We start from the raw sequence: 21,967 nt of genomic DNA, 5'->3' as shown, positions 1-21,967 counted from the left end.
CCCGAAAGCACTGTTTGCTTCGTGAGGCGACGCAACTGTCACGGATCGAATTTTTGTCTGGCATGTGTTACGCCAGTGTCGCGTAATTTTTGAGTAATTACACAACTGTTGAGTTTAGTATAGTCTTTATTTTTTAGACTTTAGAGTTTTATTACAAAGGTCAATATCGTGACTGAATTGAAATTAAAAATGGAACTGTTTGAACGGTCTCGTACCATCAAAGAAGAAAGCTCGGTGTGGGTGTTCCCTTTGGAACTCAGAACGCGGATTCGTTGTCCACACTTTTTGGTGGAAAAGTGGGGGTAACGATCCGCGATGCCCATTGGTAAATGAATTAGGTAGTAAAGACAAGGAGAGCTAGATATGGCTCGTGGGCATCCTTGTTTATGGGAAAAGTCTTATCTTGTCAGGCACCCGCTTTCTCCGTATTAGGTAAGAGTCGAGTGCAACAAACATAAGGACCATCTGTAAACCGAAAATGTTTAAGTGAAGAAAACTGAAACTGAACAGATTCGGTTTATGTCGTCTTCTTAGGCCTGCTGCGAGTTACTAGAACAATGGATAGGTCTTGGCGTCCGGACTACGGGGAATCTCGCAAGGACCGTCACATCTGGCGTACCACATGGCAAAAAGGAAAGTTGATTCGTGACACCAGGATGGTCCTTGCGAGGTTCCCCATGGTCATGGCGCCAAGACCTAAACATTGTCACACTGATCCGCCACAAGGCTAAGGAGATACCCTAAACCGAATCCGTTCAGTTTCATTTCTCTTCACATAAACATTTTCGGTTTACGGAGAAAGCGGGTGTCTGGAGAGATAATAGACCTTTCTCATGAACAAGGATGCCCACGAGCTGCATCGGCTCCTCTTTGTCTTTACAGTTTCATTTATTAACCAATGGGCATCGCGGATCATTACCCTCACTTTTCTACCGAAAAGTGTGGACGACGAATCCGCGTTCTAAGTTCAAAAGGGCACACCCACACCGAGCTTTCCTCCTTGATGGTAGGAGACGGGTCCACACAGTTCTTCTTGTGATTTCTTTTAATAAAAAACATAACTGTTACCAATAAACCCAATTTTTACTGAATCTTTGATTATCATTTGAAATTACGTGACATTTTTGGCGATCCGTGCCAGGATCCATTCGCTTCAGTGTAAACGAAATTACGATTTCGGCGTACGCGCATCATTGAAGATCGAAGAATCAGCGAACCGCTGCGAATCTTTGGTGCTACGAAGCCCTGCAGCAACTTTCGACGTTCCACCACGGTGAAACTAGACGAAAGGACTACGATCAGCGCAGAGCAAGCCCACGAATAAGATTCGGAGGCTAGAACCAACCAGAGGGGAAACATCCCAGAGATTCCTCAACGGGCATAGCTGCTACGGTAAGCTAGAAATCTGGATTCATTTGTACATTACCGTACGAGGAAACCAAGTTCCCCTAGCGTTTCGAGTTCAACTAGCAACGATAGTTCAAACTCAGTAAACTTAACTAGAATCATGTCCTCATCAAGAAAAGATAAAACCGAAACTATTAATACTGCCTCCGCAATCGGAGGTACGGATAATTCAACTCGTGCCATACTCGAGCAAATCGAACTTCTTGCGCGACGAATAGAAGAAACGCAACGAATAGCCGACACTGAGAACAAAAAACGTGCAGCAGAGATAGAGCTATTAGGAAAACATATCTCTAAAATAAATTTAGTACGTGACGCTACTACCGAATTAGGCTCCCTTATTACAATGGACGAATCTAATACCAGCAATGTTCAGAGAAAGCGACCACCCGTAAAACCTAACGAAACGGACGATATGGACAGTGAAGAAAAAGCAGTAAATTGTGACACTAATTGTGACAACCCCAAGTACAATGCAAAAACCTGCCTAGACTTTATCCCCATACTCAACGAACAAGACAATATAGGAGTAGAAGGGTTTATTAAACGGGTAAGAGATTCTCGAGCCGAATGTCGAGAAAGACACACATTATTACGACTAATTCTAACGCAAAGAATTACCGGAGAAGCAGAATGCAGTATCCACCACACTGAAATCGAGAATTACGAGGACCTGTTTGAAAGCCTCAGAAAATTCGTATCCGTGAGTATTACATCTAGTGGAGCTCGTGATAAGTTGCAACGTACGCGACAAACCGAATCAGTACACAGTTATGTAAAGAGATTCCGACACAGCCTCAACGAACTGATATACGCGCTTCAACATGAAATTCGCGATCCAGTACGTCGAGCAGTCGCCATAGATCTTGAAACCGAAAGAGCGACCAAAGTTTCTGTTCTAAATTAAAAACCCGAAATAGAGATACGCTCATCGGCTGCAAGACCAAAGAATCTCCAGGAAGCACAAGATGCAGCTTTCGAGGCGGAGTTAGTCATAGGGGAAATCGAATGCAACAGAAAATTAGGAAGAACAACAAATCAACCAATTGAGAGAGCCAAAACCCGATTCCAAGGAACACCTAAACCAATGCCGAGAAACTTCCAACAAGCTGAACGAACGCCACTTACCCAAAGAACTCAAGCGAAATGTTTTAAATGCAATCAAATCGGACATGTCTCCAGTCAAAGTAGGAATTTTCAAACACCCAGCCAACACTCGAGACCACCAGCAGTCCACAATCTCGAGACATGCAACATAGAAACGGAAACTTACGACGAAACGACGAAAGACGAAGGCAAATTCCAAGAGTTAACACCACGACAGGTAAACTCCTCACAATACGGTTTAACACAAGTACTGGACATGAAACACACCTCATCGACACAGGAGCAGGAATCAACCTATTGAAAAGGAACAAGGTAGACTCTCAAACCTTCAAAGCCGATGAACCTCAAATGTTCTCCATGGGACAAGACAGTTATACCACTAACAAATTTATTAGATCTAAGTTGTTTGGCAAAGAACATAAATTTTATATAGTACCGGAGGACTTCCCCTTAATAGAAGATGGAATAATAGGACTACCCTGTTTAGAGAAGTACCAATATGAAATCTCCAACGATAGATTAAAACTCGATAGCAATATTTTAGATTTTCAGAAACCAGAAGCGATACAACCAGACGAAAAGAGAGTTCGAACCATCTACCTCGAAGGCAAACCAACGCGAGTATGCTTCTTCAATTCAAGAAGTGAGTCAAACCATGAAATTTCTAACGACATTGATAACAGTAAAGAATTAGATCAAATTGCTAAATTTAAAACCGTAGTGAGAACAGATCATATTGAACGCGAACTCCGCGAACCCATAGAGAAAATATTAATACATTAAATTGACGTATTCAATTTAGAAACAGACTTATTACCATGTACTAATCTGACAAAACATACAATCACATTAAAACAAGACAAAATCATAAACACCAAATCATACAGACCCCCAGAGTGCCACAAATGCGAAATCGAGAAACAAATGACAGAAGTGCTAAATAAAAATGTTATAGAAGAATTAGACTCTCCTTTCAATTCACCAGTATGGGTTGTTCCCAAGAAATTAGATGCATCGGGAAAAAAGAAATGGAGAATGGTTATTGACTTTAGAAAACTAAACGAACTGACTGACCAAGACGCCTATCCATTACCCGACATAGAAGACGTATTAAGCCAACTAGGAGACGCGAAATTCTTCTCAGCATTTGACCTATCATCATCAAATCCCTATGAACGAAAACTCAAAGAAATACACTGCCTTCTCAACACCGCAAAGACATTTCCAATTTAGCAGAATGTCTTTTGGACTCAAAAACGCACCAGCAACATTCCAAAGAATGATGGATACAGCATTACGCATTATACAGCATTCAAAAACATAATGAAAACTTAGCCATAGTATTACAAAGACTAAGAGAATTAGGACTAAAAATCCAACCAGATAAATGTGAATTTCTAAAACCAGAACTCGAATATTTAGGACACATAGTAACATCAGAAGGAGTAAAACCTAATTCTAAGAAAATAGAAGCAGTCGAAAGTTTTAAAATTCCTAGAAACCTTACCGAAGTCAAATCATTCTTAGGACTCGTGGAATACTACCGGAAATTTATACGTAACTTCTCAAAAATAGCCAAACCTCTGACGGACCTAAACAAAAAAGACACCAACTTCCACTGGACGGGCAAACAACAGAACAGTTTCGATACACTCAAATAAAAACTTAGTCAAGCACCTGTTTTGTCATACCCAGATTTCTCTAAAACATTCGTATTAACGACAGACGCTAGTACCGAAGAACTAGGAGCGGTATTGTCACAAGATGTACACCCGTGCTGTTACATCTCTCGAACGCTAAACCCTCCAGAGAAAAATTATACGACTACAGAAAAAGAATTATTAGCTATCGTATGGGCATTGAAACGACTACGACAATACTTGTTAGGAAGAAAATTTGTTATTAGAACAGACCATCAAGCCTTGAAATGGTTGAATAATTGCAAAGACCCGTCGTCTAGATTAATGCGATGGAGACTAAAACTAGAGGAGTACGAATACACGATCGAATACGTTAAAGGCAAAGAAAACCCAGTCGCAGATAGCTTATCTAGAATTCACGCAGATTCAAAAAGTAGAAATCCCTGAAGGAACAGTAGCCTTAGATTTCTTACAACATTTTACTAAATGGAAAAAGAAGTCAGAAATCACAAAACGATTAGAAATGAAACCTAACGATTAATCTTTCTATCAGTTAACTAAAACAGAATTAGGAGAGTTCAACAAGGCAGTGTGGTTACGGAAAATCGACAACATATTACGAAATAACAAGAGAGTAGGTATAGGAGACAACACGTTTGCAGAATTAGAAAAGAACCAGATCAAACTTATGCTTCTATATTTCAATGATACCCGATACCCTGTCACTTTCGCGTGGGACCCAATTTAAGAATTAGCCGAGGAAGGGATAGAGAAAATAATTCAGGAAAATCATAACGCTACGATAGGACATTTAGGGATACAAAAGACATACCAAAGAATAAAAGAACGATATAAAATTCCAGATTTATTAAATAAAGTCGAAGAGTTTATAAAGAGATGTGAAGCTTGTCGAAAGGAGAAATTAACGCGAGTTAGACCAAAAGAAGAACCAATAATATCTGACACACCATTACAACTTAACGACAAAATTGCTATGGACATCATAGGACCTATGACCAAAACTAAGAAAGGGCATCAATTTATACTCTCAATACATGACAAACTGACAAAATACTTGGTCCTAGTACCACTAAAAACACAACAAAACAATTCTAATAGACCAGGGACAAAACTTCATTAGCGAACTCATGCTAAAATTCGAAGAGGCATTTAAGATTAAACACATTAAAACCACTAGCTCCCACCCTCAGTCGAATGGATCTCTAGAAAGGACACATGCCATAGTAAAAGATTTAATCCTTACAAGTCTGCATGATAATAGTGATAAAGAACGGGATGAGATATTACACTTCATATGTTTGGGTTATAACACAGCCGTACACGAAGGTACCGGATTTTCACCTTTTAAACTAACATTCGGTAGAGACGCAAACCTACCATCAGCAATCGCGAAAACTTCGAATTTAACTTACAATGATATGTTTTCACTCTGGCAAAAACAATTAATTAAATATTTAGATATCGCGAGAAAAACATTAATACACAGTAAAAAACGATACCTTTGAGACCAGAAAAGAAAGATAGTTCGAACTTAAACGGTATTTAAAGAAGGAGATTTTGTATTAATCCATAATGATCACAAAAGAGACAAATTAGACATTAAATGGTTAGGACCATACAGAATCCACTCTGTCAAAACCCCTTATCACGAAATCTTAATTGATAATATTATAAAGAAAATACACGGTAATCGTTTAAAACCTTACTTTCCAGGTAGACACTCCTCCTTGCCGGAATAATATCCGCGCAACTAAATATTACACCACTAGTAGAAAACTCTGTATTCATAGAAAACATAAAAAAGGAATATTTGTATAGCGATACTGCCAATATTATTGTAGGGTTAGACACTAGCGACATATACGAGCAGATAAGCACAATAGAATCATATAAATTAATAATAGACTCACGTGCAACCAGCAAAGAATACGCTGAAGAATTAGACGGATTATAAAATCGTATCAATAATCTAAAACAACTCGCAAAACACTTAAAAGCGTTAATGCACACCAGAAGCAAACGCGGTTTGCTTAACATCATAGGTTCTGTATCGAAAAGTCTATTCGGAACTCTCGACGATGACGATCTTACACTCATAAACGAGAACATGGACAAACTATTCAATGACAACAATAAAATCAAGACTGTAATAGCTAATCAGACAGCACTTATTAGGAAAATTGTAAACTCGGAAAACCTAAACCACCTAGAGAAATCATACAACGATGTATTAGAACAACAACAGCAGGCAAATATCGATAGATTTATACTTAAGATGATCATGAAAGTCGACACCGCGATGCAAACTTTACACTTCCAATTAGACGAGATACTTAACGTTATAATATTAGGCAAACAGGGAATAATTAACCCACAAATACTCGACCCCTATGAATTTATAGAAAGCTAAGCCAAAGCAATAGGCAGCCAGACGTACAACACTGCGATCTCTGCCAAAACCGAACATTTTCAGTTTATACTTGATATCAGTGATCTCAAAATCTTCACAATAGGTGACAAAATATTCTTTAAAATTTTAGTACCTTTAGTCTCTAACACGGAATGGAATATACTACAGGTATATCATATCCCGAATGAGAGAAATGGAGTATTTTTGGCTCCAGTAGTCGAACATCAGATATATTTAACTTCATGACTTTCATTTATGAACACTGATATCGAACATCTCGACAAACTTTGTAAAGAACGAGCCGGAACCACTATATGCAAACAAACAATACCAATCCATGACAAAAACTCGAGAACCGATTGATACAGCGAAATAATGAACTTCAAACCTCATATCGAACATTGCCAAATAACTGTGTTTAAGATTGAAGACATTAGCTTTATACCGCTCAGAATTAGCAACAGCTATATTGCGATACCGGCAAACCCGATAGAAATAGACACAATTTGCTAAACGAAACACACCTTGCAAAAACTTGACAAGCCCTCTATCATAAAAGCTAACACTTCCTGCGACATATTGTACAAATATGAACACATGCGTATAGGCGAGACAAAAAACGAAGTCAATTACGAAATCAAAACTAAAACCCTAGCGCTCAAAACAAACGATAGCTTCACTCATTTGTTAGACAAACTCGAACGAACGCCAAAGGTAATAGATAATTTACTAGGCTATAAGACCACGATCGATAAAATAGGCGACGAGATAAAAACTCTTAATTTCGAACATAGAATCAAAAGTATACAGTATTGGGGACTAACCACGCTCCAGACATTAGGGTACATAGGTATATATACATAGGTATATATAGGTATATATATATATATATATATATATATATATAGGTATATATACATAGGGCATACTAGGTATATATGGATTAAACAAAATAGGGGTATTCGAATGCATCAGGAAATGTATACCGAACAAATTATGTATCAATCTATTGCGCTGCCGAAATGAAACCGTAATCAACAGCCACAATGCGACAGCCCCGCCAGTACCAAGCACCCTGGCCTCGAGACCCAACATCCATATTCCAACCGATACATAATTCCTCTTGAGGAAGAGGAGGAATCAGCTGTAATTTTCAAGCCACGTCAAGTCCGATTCAACGAAAGTCTTCTGAAGACAACTTAAGGGACCAAGCTCAATCGAGGAAGGGGGGAATGTCACAGGTGCAAATCAAGCAGCTATATGATAAACCAGCATCCGCTCTCAGGCGCCTGGACGGCATATATGTACGACCAAAGACTGCTCCCACTCCAGCGAATAAAAGAATATAAATGCTTTGTTCCAAATCATCCAGTCAGTCTAAAAAAACATTTCTTAACTAACTCAAGTACCAAAAAATTGTATCATGGCGAAACGAAAACAGTATTGTACAAATTGAGAAAAAAAAAATAAAGAACTCGATCTCCTGTTAGGAAGCAAACAAGTTTCTTGTTTTTATCTTAATTTTTACGTGACAGCTGCCTCGGCTGGGCGTAGGCAGTACGCCGGCGTGGTGCGAGCAATCGATCGCTTGGCGTGCCCGGTGTCGGGGTGTGTAGGCAGTACGCCGGCGTGGTGCGAGCAATAGATCTGGGCAGGGGACCTGAGTGCAAGCAGCCGTAGTCACTGAGCGACCAGCAGACTGCACAGGTCGGTGGCCATCAGAATTACGACGGGTTTCGCATCATTTCGGAGGCGGCAGCGGCGGTGCTCGATGAGCTTCCCCCGTACGAACTGCAGACCCTGAGGTGTCGTGAGATCTATCTCCGCAATCGAGGTCTGCTGGGCGAAGTTGGAGCGACGGTCGCGGTCGCCGAGGCGCGGTCTCGGCGGGAGCTGCTCGACAGGAGATGCGCCGTGGCTGAGGGTACTCGGTTGGAGGAGGTGGCAGAGCGGCAGAGGGAGCGGGCTTCCCATCCCGTGAGGATTGGCCGACGAGGGTGCGGCGGTGCCCTGTGTAGGAGTGCGTAGGCAGTACGCCGGCGTGGTGCAGAAATCGATTTGGGCAGGGGACCTGAGTGCCAGCAGCCGTAGTCACTGAGCGACCAGCAGACTGCACAGGTCGGTGGCCATCAGAATTACGACGGGTTTCGCATCATTTCGGCGACGGTGCTCGATGGGCTTCCCCCGTACGAACTGCAGACCCTGAGGTGTCGCGAGATCTATCTCCGCAATGGAGGTCTGCTGTGCGAAGTTGGAGCGACGGTCGCGGTCGCCGAGGCGCGGTCTCGGCGGGAGCTGCTCGACAGAAGATGCGCCGTGGCTGAGGGTACTCGGTTGGCGTTGGTGGCAGGTAGTCTCCTTGTATCTTTTACGGGTACCCGTACCTAGAGTCGATACTCATACAGGGCCCGGGTCCCCGGACAGGACCAATCGGGGTCGGGATCACGCCCGACCGACGCACAAGGCACCTAGTGCACTTGCTTCCTTTATTAGCTAGGCCTGGCAGGGGCTTTCGCTCGTCTAAGGTAAAACGGGGCCACCTTCCCTTAGGCCCTACCGTCTCCCAGGACGGTTCCGGAGCAGTTGGTACGCTGCTCACCCGCCGGCGTAACCGTTTCCGGAGTACGAGTGGAGATACCTCGCACCCGGGGGACCGGCCGCCTAACCAGCATTTGGCTATGAACCACGCCACCACGAAGCCATACCCAGTTTCGGACGAGCAGAGGGGTCGCTACTCCCTCCGGGCTAATACTCATCCTGCCCGTGGTACCAGCTTATGTCGCTGGTGGGACCACCGTGTGGATGTACGGCCACGTCACTGCTGGCCCTGCGACCTGCTAACAGGGCATTCAACAGACCAAGAAGGGACTTCACGCAAGCGGGGACGTGTGTCACTTTTGTGCCCAAGGAATTATCCCGGCGGTCCCTTCATTCGCGTCAGGATCGTGGCTGCGCTACTACCCATGACCGCGTAGAGAGAGCATGGCCGCACTTAAGCGCACGCATACTCCCGGCGATCATCCTTGCGGAGTACATAGGAACTCACGTAAGCGGAACGATTGTTCCGACGGTCCCCCTGGCTGCGGGAACGTGGGTTTGCCAGCCCCCATAGGCTCGCGCCCTCCCTGCGTGTGGCGTTGGCGTCAGAGCGGCAGAGGGAGCGGGCGTCCCATCCCGAGAGGTTTGGCCGACGAGGGCGCGGCGGTGCCGGTGGACGCGAATTTTGTGTATGCGGAGGGCCCGGTGTGTCGCCACAACGGTTCCCGGGCACCCCTCAGTCGCAATAGGGACGGTAATCGTGAAGGTTTTGGTCGGTTGGAGTCCGACACTACCACGCCGCTCTTCCTCGTAGAAGCGACGGGTGTCCGTGCGAATTTCCTCCACGAAAAAAAAAAAAAGTAATTAAGTTAAGAAGATTCTATGACTTATTCTACCACATACCAAAATAATGCTAATAGTACATAATAATATTAATAATAACCAAAATAATAATAATAACTATCAAAATAATAATAGAATAACTATTACATCGGAGGTGTTTTTTAGAATTATCGAGTCAGAAAACTTGCCTAGTGTATTTAGGCAAATAGATGTATAATGCGGGAAATTATTCTATGCAAAAATAAGTCAAAAGTGAAAAAATGTAGAATAACACTTTTTCATTTTAGTTTTCGTTTTTGAGAAAATACGATTTGAACATATTGAATAAAAGATTAGCCTGGCATATGTGTATTTAACAAATTTTCAAATTCGACTTTCTCGAAAACGAGATTTCAGACAAAAAAGAATGTTATTCTATATTCTTTATTTATTTTCGCATGTTGAATAATCTCCTATCAATTGTTTATTTCTGTCCAATCGAGAATCAAACTCGTATACGTATGTAGTTGACACGCTTTTAAGTTTTATTTTTTCAAAACCGAAACCTGAAACTGAAAGAGATATAATCTAATTTTTTCACATCTTGGCAGTAAACTTTTCAACGGTTTAAGGACCCGCTATAAATTTTAGGATTTATTTAGCTAAGATTCTGCAAAATATTACAAACAACTTTTATCACGTTGCTTCAAAATCTAAAGTTTTCTGAAAAAGAACAGACCGAAATTTGACGTTGATTTATACTTTGCTTCAGTGCATAATACATATCTTTGTAATAAAAAAAAAAAAAAAAAACTGACAAAACATGGATCACGTTGCGTTCGCTTAACTTCAAATTTTAAATCGAAATCTAATAAATATTTAACAGAATTTTTTCTCACTATATTTTGAACAATATTACACATTTCTGAAATCAATTATTTCATATAGAAGGACGTAGCAATATCAAAGTTTAAATTACTATAATCCTACTAAAATATCTCGTTACTGTAACTTCTTCAACATCCCCGTAAAATAGCTGAAAATGAAAAAGATATATCTGCCTGTAACAACGTATATTCGTACTAACTACCTTATCCAACTGTCGTGGCATTGTTTCGCGCAAGAATATAACATGGCATACAATCATACGAGACTAAACGTATGAATTCTCTCTTTCCGTTCCAGATCGTAGACCATTACCCTGATGTATGCATGATCCGTGTAAGCGGATATAAATATCGGCGCGAGAACAACAACGAGGTCCACCGACCTCCAGTCCTCGAAATATTTTATTCTCCGCTGCCCGAAGGAAGTATGATTGTATTGGATTTTGAACAAACATTAACCGGTGGAGTAGTGGCCGCTCCGGCCACAGTTAGGACGCATAACAGAAGGGTCCTTCGGCTTTACATTTTTCTGTTATCTTATTTTCAAACATAGACCATAGGCCATAGACCAGAGCGACTCATATGACAAAGGCGAAGAAGTTCCCCATATTAGTACTAAATGTTTTAGATGTAGATGTTTTAGATGTAGATGTTGTAGATAGATGTTTTGTGTGTTAAAATAAAATTTTTTTTTTGTTTATTTTGGTTATTTTACAATTTGTCCTTGTCGACATTTGGTAAAGTGTCATATCTTGTAGGTAAAGAAAAAAAGATATGACCTACAAGATATGACCTACAAGATATGACACTTTACCAAATGTCCACAAGGACAAATTGTAAAATAACCAAAATAAAAAAAAAAATTTTATTTTATTTTATTTTGGCGGCTGCCAATTAAAATAAAATATAATAAAATGTCGTGTCAGTGTTGTAACCGTAGGATTTGATGTTTGCCTGTAAATTACTGTATAGTTACGCAAAATAAAAGAAACACCTACGGTATGTCGATTTTCTTTCGATTTTCCCTTTATCCTTATATTATCTATATTATATATGTGTAATATACGTCATGGTTCTAAATCCGTGTGAAGTCAGGCAAATTCTGTGACCCAAGATAATATGGAAATCAAGAATAACAATATTATTTATATTGAGGGTATTATAATTATATAATATAATAGTATATAATATTATAATTTACAACTACATAATATTATATAGTGCTTTAAGTTAATAGTGTTATATATTAAGACGTCCTTAGTGAGGAGTCCCCACACTTCTAGCAGCAAAATGACGTTCGGTCCCGCGCGATTCTTCTGACGATGGATATAATAGCACGTACATGTTCCGTATACTTTGTAGTTGCAGGCGACTGACTTGTCGAGGTAAGTCGCAACTTTAGAGTCGCGCGCGATCCTTAATCGCGGTAGTACGAATAAAAATTGTGCCATATTCGGCAATGGATTTTATAATCGCGTGGCTAGTCGCAAATGGAAAGCACGCTTCAGACGGCAACGTTGGAAGACCAGAAAAATAAAGCTGTTCTGTCTCACAAAAGAAAGATACGTACATATGTGTTTCCTTATTCTTTCAAATTTTGGCGCTGCTGCGCCAATTTACGGCTATTAAAATATGGAGAGGACTTGGAGAGGTATTATAAGGAACTTTATTCTAATATTCACGTAATTGCTCGCCACGTGTGATACTCGCCAGAGATCTAGGGCATAAGATTTTCACACTGCGCTTCTCTCTTTTCTCTCAACGGAGTCCTAGGCCATCGTACAACGCTCGCATACATACTACGAAGGGGATACATACTTGTGTGTGGTTGTGCTATACGTTACCTCCCTCTCGCACGTACAATACAAATGTACCGTATGCCGCTCTTAGTTTGAAAAACCTGACTATGAAGCGGGAAAGGTGATAAATGATGAACTTTTGACAATACTGATAACGAGTCAACAATTCAGTACTTTCCTCAGAATCTTGAGGGAGAAAAATTACCTAGAGAAAATAATAACAAATTTGTTAAGTTTATTAATATATTCACATCGTAGACCGTAGGCGATACATTGTATGTCCCATGAGACATGCGACATGCCGCGAGACCAAGCGCCGATTTTCAAATTTTATAATTGGACATGGATACACAACTATCTCGCGACTATACTATTATTATCAGTACCAGAAATGCGTTCGGTTGCCGTCGATCGTTTGGTAGTCGACATATTATCTTTGAAGAGAACGCTTTGTATATAGTAAGTATCTATACTAATAAATTACATGTATGCCTTTAACATTATCATTTTGTATAGTGCTTCTCCCTATAATATATATTAATATATAATATAAAATTTAAAATTCATTTCTGGTGACTTAAAGGACATAAGTATAACTTGTATGACTTGTGTATGGCTGTGCATTACGTTATTTGCAAATTAATTAGCAACAGTAATTAATTTAAGTTTCTAGTATTATCGTAATATTAAATGATTATTCTTAGGAAGAAAATTACTCTGTACGTGCACATATCTTAAGTTGCTAAAAGTTAAATTACAACAAGACATGTAATGGGTTAATAGTGTACGATAATTAAAAAGAGTGTCATTTTTTATAAATTACGAAAAAGTTACTTATATCTGAACTAAGAAATGTCATAAATATCATAAAACGGAAGCAGAAGAAATAAAATTGAAAGATAGAATGAGAAAGAGTAATATTTTAAACGTGAAGGTTAGGTGTTAAATTCTACTCAAATCAAATAAAATATTTAATTAAATATAAAAAGAAGTTAAAGTATTTACTTAGTTATGTTTATTCCAAATTGTTTGTTTCGATATAATTTTTGCAAAATATTAAAGAATATATACTTACGTAAATAAGAATATTACTTTCAAAGTCGAAACAATCATATAAACATTGATGTACGTGCATTATAAATTCATAATTTTATTTTATATACTTTGTTTCAGATAGAGAAATGAACATTTTTTTGCTCATTAGCAGTTGGTAGATAATGATGTTAAATCATGTGACGTAATTTGATATGCTAGTTCCCTTAGATGGGAACACTATCATGCATGTATACAACTTTCAAGTGAAGCAAATAAGAAGAGAAACCTTTGTTTGAGTTAATGAATTAAAAACTATTTGAAAGTGGTCTGTAGAACAGTATAAATCAGAGAGATGACAACCGAAGTTACATAGTCACAACCTTTCGAAAACTTAAAAGAATTATTCGATAACGTGGGTAATTTGAAACCATGACCGGAAATTGAATAACTACGAGATTCAACTGATTATGTGTATAGTGGTTTAGAAATAAGCGCAGAAAGAACGCAGTTAGAAAAATTAGATAGAGAAGTACATCCTAAAACGTTGCTTCGTCATGATATGAAAGGTGGCTGCCTAGAAGACAGGTAATAGAAATCGCTATATTTATCAATTCATATATTATACATAATATACCCGTGATTTTTCAGATTTATATATCGATCAGAATCTTATGATTCTTACCTATTTTATCACTGGAGTGTTATTGACACGTTTGTGTATTTTAGTCATCATTTCATAACTGCGCCACCTTTTGGATGGATTAATGTAGCACATAATCATGGTGTAAAAGTTCTTGGTACTGTAATTACGGAAAGAGAAGGTATCTGGGATGTAATACTTGAATCTGAGGAAGAAGTAAGAAGATTTGCAGATGCACTAATACTTGTTGCAAAATTTTATAAATTCGATTTTATAAGTCTGGTTATTAAATATTGAAAATACCATTAAAAGTGAGCAAGTTAATAATTTAATTTATTTTGTAAAATATCTAACAGAAAATATTCATGAAGCAATTAGAAATTCTGAAATTATATGGTACGACGGCGTAACCAATGAAGGAAAATTCAATTGGCAAAATGAGCTTAATTACAATTGTTTCTGTTTGTAAATTTTATTTAATGTTCTGAATACAATGTTTCAGAGATTTCTTTTTAAACTGCGATGGCATTTACTTGAATTATAACTGGACGAAATCAAAATTGGAAAACGGTTTGGCACTTGCAAAAAATCACAGCAGAGATATTCATGATATTTATGTAGGACTTGATATTTGGGGAAGATGTTGTCCTGGTGGTGGTGGATTTAATTCAACATATGTAATTACAATATTACTTATTTTATTGTAGCATATAGTCATTTAATATTTCATTAAACCATTATAATCTACAGGCTTTACCAAAAATACGACACTAAGGACTTTCTGTCGCGATTTTTGGTCCAGGTTGGACTCACGAATTTTTCGTATCTAAGACATTCCAAGAAATAGAAGATCTATTTTGGGCACAGTTGTTTCCTTATTTATATGTTCATGTACCTATCTACGAAGAAGAAGTATTCAAAACATCATTTTGCCGTGGCAGTGGTAGCTTGTATTATCGCTGTGGTCAGGTACATTAAATATCTCACATTATTTTTAACAAACTGAATTTATCATAAAAGATATAACTTAGAAAACACGAAGTTGGCACCCTGCTGGGGGTAGCCACCCACACGATATGTTTATTTTTATTTTATTTTTTTTATTACCGATGAGATATAACACTTTACCAAATGTCCTTCAGGACAAATTGTAAAAACCAAAATAAACCATATATATATTTATTCATTTATATATAAAAACTGAATTTATTACATGAATATATTATAACTGAAATGTACATATTTTATGCAGGCACTATATGAAAAGGATGGGAAAAGATTTAAACACAAACCATTTTACAATTTATCCCTGCAAAATCCACAAATATCAGTACCTATACCGCACATGAAATTTACATCATCGCCTCAACTTCCAGAACCGAAAAGTGAAAACGATCGAAATGAGTGTTCAAAAGAACCGATACAATATGTTTATGAAACAAGGAAGAATGTTATTCGAGTATTAAAAAATGTTGTAAATATTGAAAATAAAATGCCAATGCATCGAACTGTCAGAATTTGATATCTTTGTCCACGGGGATAAGACCACTGAGACAACAGTAACAACATAGAGATCGTCCTCCAGACCATAAATAATAATAATCTTTAAAATTGCTACAGGACAAACACCGAATCTTTCGCACCTTAGATCGGCTGAAGAAGCGCTTCGGCACTCTATGTTACTCTATCCCATCGGTCATCGAACACGGCAAGGGATATAGAGCCATAAAAATGCTTATCAGCAAGGCCTCTGACAGATCCCGAGTTCTCTGCACTCAGAGAATTAAAGATTCCAAAACCACGTTTCCGCAAGTAAGACGAATGCTATACCTCTTGATCGGCGCCCTCAAATTTTCTTCGGACGATTCTCACCGTCTTCCATAGTTGAATAACCTCCTCGTGTGACAGAACAGAAGATACATCGTTACTGGTACCAAGTCGACAAATAAGTCCACTTTGTGACGTCTCAGGTACCGCCGGCTTCCCAGAACTTACTAGTAACGCGATGACATGCCAAGAATAAACGTCTACGCAACACGTGCTTCTGTTATTCACGATCTTGTGTCGTTTCTTCCTTTCAAGTTATAAACTGTTCTTTGTACAGGTCTTTAATTAGTATTGTGCTTGCGTGCTATTTCATCACTTCAAACTTGTTAAACTTTTATCACTCGTTCCAACAGCACTTGTTATTTGTATGTAGCGAAGCATTCTTTATCCGGTCTCCTTTCTACCGCGCGAAAAGTTTCGTGAATCCCACAAGACTACTGGGGACAAATTTTGGAAGTGTGCGCCGAAATGTGTATGATGATCTTCTCAGATTCCCAAATTTCATAATCTTGAAAATGCAGATTTTCGTTGAGCCGCTGGAACAGGGTCTGTACCTTCACCTGAGGAAACAGAGCTAGTAACCGCTCCGGCTCTGATGTCTCAGAGAATTATTTCACATCGGTAGATTCGTTAACGATTCAATTTAAGTTGCTGAATGGGATAGGTTATCAGGCTTCGATATCTTCAACGCAGTACCAATATAGCTATAGCTCCCGCAAAGATGCACATTCTTCTTCTCCTTGATGCTCAATGATCTCTTGTACCAGCATACTTTTCTAAGATATGGAAGATGGGGAAAGTAGTTCCCTTGCTGGGGAAGGATAAGAACAAACCAAATCCAGCCAGGTACAGATCAACGAGTTTGCTGTTTGCAGAGTATCCATTAGTAAGGTCTTTGAGAGTGTGATACAGAGACTCATACCGTTTCATTGCAAAGAGGCTGCCGTTCCTCCCGATCAGCAATTTGGCTTCCGGGTCAAATACAGTAAGGTCCACGCCATAATAAAATTCGTGACAGGCGTCTGCTGGTAGCAAAACTCTACTCATAGTCCTGGAAAGGGATTTTGAGATGTTTCGATCGAGCGGTTTGCTATAAAAGCTGATACGATACGGTTTCTTTAAACATGCAGTTCAGGTGATTTGGTCCACAATCTTCGAAATGTGTCTCATTGGATGTCAAGCTCGAATATCGTCTTCGGAGTGAATAACTGTCTGCAACAGGGAACGTTCAACACCTCCATCCTGTTCAATTTGTATTTTAGTCGTGCTTCGAGCCTCTTCCATCTGAATAGCGACTTCAACCTATGCGCGTTAGTATTTGCCAATGGCCTCCTCATTTACGCGACGGGAATGTATTCATCCAAAATTAATTCCAAGCTACAGGAAATTTTCGATCGAATTATGGTTTGCTGTGGTAACTGAAAGTTCCGTACATTCTCGCTGATTTCTTATCACCGGCAATAGCCCCTATCCGTTCCGCATAAGAAAATGGTCAAATATCCCGGTATATATTTGTATTGCAAATTACAGATTACACAGCACGTTAAGACGCAAATGTAAAATAAATCAGAAAAGACTATTATAGCAAATAAAGGTTCGGTCCTCTCAAAGCATCTCTGCGTGAAATGTAGTCTTCTGTTGTACAAATTGCTGTCACCAATCCTATCCCGACTTATGCCTGTCCGATTTGGCTAAATGTCACAACGAGTCAGATGGACCAGCTCAGGCGTTTCAAACGGTAATGTCCGGGGCATTGCATGGGGCTGTATCGCACGAGCTATTTTACATACCAATACAAATATTTTACATAATTTTATATACTATATACAAGTTGCACATAGCTTTTAAATCTCTTGTATCTGTAGGACGCGATGAGAGTGCCATGGACTCTCAGTTGACCTGTTTATGTTAGAATTAGCGAAGAATCATAGAGTCAAAGTACGTCTAATCGTCGATCAACTTTGGTGGAGATTCATTAGATCCAAATCATTACTTGCATTATTTTTTTTAAATGAATTCAAAGTAGAGTATGCACTATCTATTTTCCACTTCAGGATTGATATTTCAACAAAACTGCGCGCATGCATAAACCATGATAAATAATTTACGACTGTAACTATAATGCATTTTTATATGCTACTGAGAACACCTACACTTCGTTAGCAGCGCGATACTAGTAACGATACTAGTGATTTAGTACGGGAATTGCTGGAAATTTTAAGAATAATCACCATTTTGGGCAACTTGTCTGAAAGCTAATTTCTCTGCGATTTCGATGGTATTGTAATATGTTGCAAGGCTCAATATTGTGGACAATTTTGTTTTCCTATACATGTGTAACTGATGATCGTTAGTTTACAAATTATGTAGAAAAAGAAACACACTTTGCAAAAACTTGACAAGCCTTCTATCATCTTGCGATATACTGTACAAAGACGAACACATGCGTATAGGCGAAACAAAAAACGAAGTCAAATACGAAATCAAAACAAAAACCCTAGCGCTCAAAACAAACGATAGTTTCACTCATCTGTTAGATAAACTCGAGCGAGCACCAAAGGTAATAGACAATTTACAAGGCTATAAAACCACGATCGATAAAATAGGCGACGAGATAGAAACCCTTAATTTCGAACACAGAATCAAAGATATACAGTATTGGGGACTAACCACGCTCCAGACATTAGGGTACATAGCATTAGGCATACTAGGTATATATGGATTAAACAAAATAGGGGTATTCGAATGAATCAGGAAATGTATACCGAACAAATTATGTATCAATCTATTGCGCTGCCGAAATGAAACCGTAATCAACAGCCACAATGCGACAGCCCCGCCAGTACCAAGCACCCTGGCCTCGACACCCAACATCCATATTCCAACCGATACATAATTCCTCTTGAGGAAGAGGAGGAATCAGCTGTAATTTTCAAGCCACGTCAAGTCCGATTCAACGAAAGTCTTCTGAAGACAACTTAAGGGACCAAGCTCAATCGAGGAAGGGGGGAATGTCACAGGTGCAAATCAAGCAGCTATATGATAAACCAGCATCCGCTCTCAGGCGCCTGGACGGCATATATGTACGACCAAAGACTGCTCCCACTCCAGCGAATAAAAGAATATAAATGCTTCGTTCCAAATCATCCAGTCAGTCTAAAAAAATATTTCTTAACTAACTCAAATACCAAAAAATTGTATCATGGCGAAACGAAAACAGTATTGTACAAATTGAGAAAAAAAAAAATAAAGAACTCGATCTCCTGTTAGGAAAAAAACAAGTTTCTTGTTTTTATCTTAATTTTTACGTGACAGCTGCCTCGGCTGGGAGTGTCCGGTGTCGGAGTGCGTAGGCAGTACGCCGGCGTGGTGCGAGCAATCGATAGCTGGGCGTGCCCGGTGTCGGAGTGCGTAGGCAGTACGCCGGCGTGGTGCGAGCAATCGATCTGGGCAGGGGACCTGAGTGCCAGCAGCCGTAGTCCCTGAGCGACCAGCAGCCGTAGTCCCTGAGCGACCAGCAGACTGCACAGGTCGGTGCCCATCAGAATTACGTGGGGTTTTCGCATCATTTCGGCAGCGGCAGCGGCGGGGCTCGATCGGCTTCCCGCGTTCGAGCTGCAGACCCTGAGGTGTCGCGAGATCTATCTCCGCAATCGAGGTCTGCTGGGCGAAGTTGGAGCGACGGTCGCGGTCGCCGAGGCGCGGTCTCGGCGGGAGCTGCTCGACAGAAGATGCGCCGTGGCTGAGGGTACTCGGTTGGAGGAGGTGGCAGAGCGGCAGAGGGAGCGGGCTTCCCATCCCGTGAGGATTGGCCGACGAGGGTGCGGCGGTGCCCTGTGTAGGAGTGCGTAGGCAGTACGCCGGCATGGTGCAGAAATCGATCTGGGCAGGGGACCTGAATGCCAGCAGCCGTAGTCCCTGAGCGACCAGCAGCCGTAGTCCCTGAGCGACCAGCAGCCGTAGTCCCTGAGCGATCAGCAGACTGCACAGGTCGGTGGCCATCAGAATTACGTGGGGTTTTCGCATCATTTCGGCAGCGGCAGCGGCGGGGCTCGATCGGCTTCCCGCGTTCGAGCTGCAGACCCTGAGGTGTCGCGAGATCTATTTCCGCAATCGAGGTCTGCTGGGCGAAGTTGGAGCGACGGTCGCGGTCGCCGAGGCGCGGTCTCGGCGGGAGCTGCTCGACAGAAGATGCGCCGTGGCTGAGGGTACTCGGTTGGAGGAGGTGACTCGGTTGTGTTCTGTTTTGAAACTTAGCATGTACAAGAACCTAAAAATTATGGATCTGTTCTATTTGGTTGAATTTAGTATATACAAGAACCACTAAAAATAAGTATTGTCCTATTTGCTTGAAACTTAGCAAATACAAGAACTTGGGGAGCACGAGGCGGGTATGGGTTCTCAGTGCGTAGCATCATGCCCTGAGGAACCCCGATGTATCTGATGTTCACCTATAGTCGGGTGGCGGCTGGTCGGCGCTGTGGCGCCCGTCAGATCGCTGATCCGGTGCGGAGAACTTCGGAGAAGTTGGTGGGCCCATATCTGTCAAGACCACTCACCTCACCTTCACGTGGAGCTCCCCGTCGTCCTGCATCGGTCCCGACCGGGGTAGGGTGCAAAAGAGTGAGTGGCAAAGGAAACGAGGGCATAGCTCTTTAACCATACACACGAAGAATGATGATGATGGAGCAGAATAATGATATTATTTACGGTGCAGGGGAGGGATACCGCAGTACCGCCTTCGCGGTACCTTCCTTTGATGTAGCTTGCGCTATCGGAGCCTCTTCCATTTCATTGTCTCCTTCTTCCTCCTCCCCAGTCGTGATAACATGAATGGAGCCTGGTGGTCCACCCCCATCCGGCCACGGTCACAAGCTAACGACACAGCGGGGCCCGCTTGTCCACCCACGTCTGCGCCGGTACTGGGGTATCCCTCCCCTGCACCGTAAACTTCATTATTTATATTTTCCGATATATCATCATTATCTTCATCATCAAGGGTTTGTTTTATCGTGTTGGTGGACTCCGATTCTATCCTTCTGTTATTTAGACATTCGTTAGTTAATTCTTTCATTAAATCGTTTATCGTAAAAGATATAACTTAGAAAAAACGAAGCTGGCACCCCGCTGGGGGTAGCCACCCATATGCTATATTTATTTTTATTTTATTTTTTTTCACCAATAAGATATAACACTTCGCCAAATGTCCATAAGGACAAATTGTAAAAAACCAAAAAAAAAAAAGATTTAATCGTTTACTATACTAACCGATTCATCTTAAAACTGTGGTATTTTCTCGCTGATAGTTTATTCATTCATGATATGATGCAAATGTACGAGATGTTCGATCTGGTTGACACGAATTTAATATTAATTGATTATATGTTTCGAATACGTATAAAATTAAATAATATTAATAAAATAATTTTACTATAAATTTTAGTTTCGACTGTTACGATTATTTAGATATATTTATGCCCGTAAATTGATAAAAAATTATTTTTTAATTAAATTAAAAGTCGTTATTCATTTTGCAATAGAACTGTGTGAAATGTATAATATTCCTTTGCAACGGTATTAACATTTACATACTTTCCCACTAATGTTCGCAGCCAAACAAAAAATATTCACTTGTTTAATAGAATAAATATTCTTATAGGTTGTAAACATAAATGAGTAATGAATTTAAATTCAGAATTTCAAGAAATTTCTAAAATTATCCAAATTTATTCGATAAAAAAGAATGTCTTTTTCATTAATTCAGATCTACAATAAAACATGCAAACAACAAAATTTTACAATCAAGTATTATTGACATCTTTGATAAGTTCTTC

The 21,967-nt window shown here is 40.0% G+C and overlaps 1 protein-coding gene across 2 annotated transcripts in view; it reads left to right on the top strand.

Moving 5' to 3' along the window:
* The window catches only part of LOC132915649 (cytosolic endo-beta-N-acetylglucosaminidase-like), a 592,431-nt gene extending 577,403 nt beyond the window's left edge, over positions 1-15,028 (top strand). For both annotated transcript variants that reach the window (XM_060975482.1, XM_060975481.1), the window contains one exon: positions 14,809-15,028. In XM_060975482.1, coding sequence (XP_060831465.1) covers positions 14,809-15,013 — 205 coding nt within the window. In that variant the 3' untranslated portion in view covers positions 15,014-15,028. The remainder of the gene's footprint in view (positions 1-14,808) is intronic.
* Positions 15,029-21,967: the final 6,939 nt, after the last annotated feature.

This window comes from Bombus pascuorum, unplaced genomic scaffold (assembly GCF_905332965.1).
Source record: "Bombus pascuorum unplaced genomic scaffold, iyBomPasc1.1, whole genome shotgun sequence".
NCBI lineage: Eukaryota > Metazoa > Arthropoda > Insecta > Hymenoptera > Apidae > Bombus > Bombus pascuorum.
This window is presented reverse-complemented; position numbering and strand designations above follow the sequence as displayed.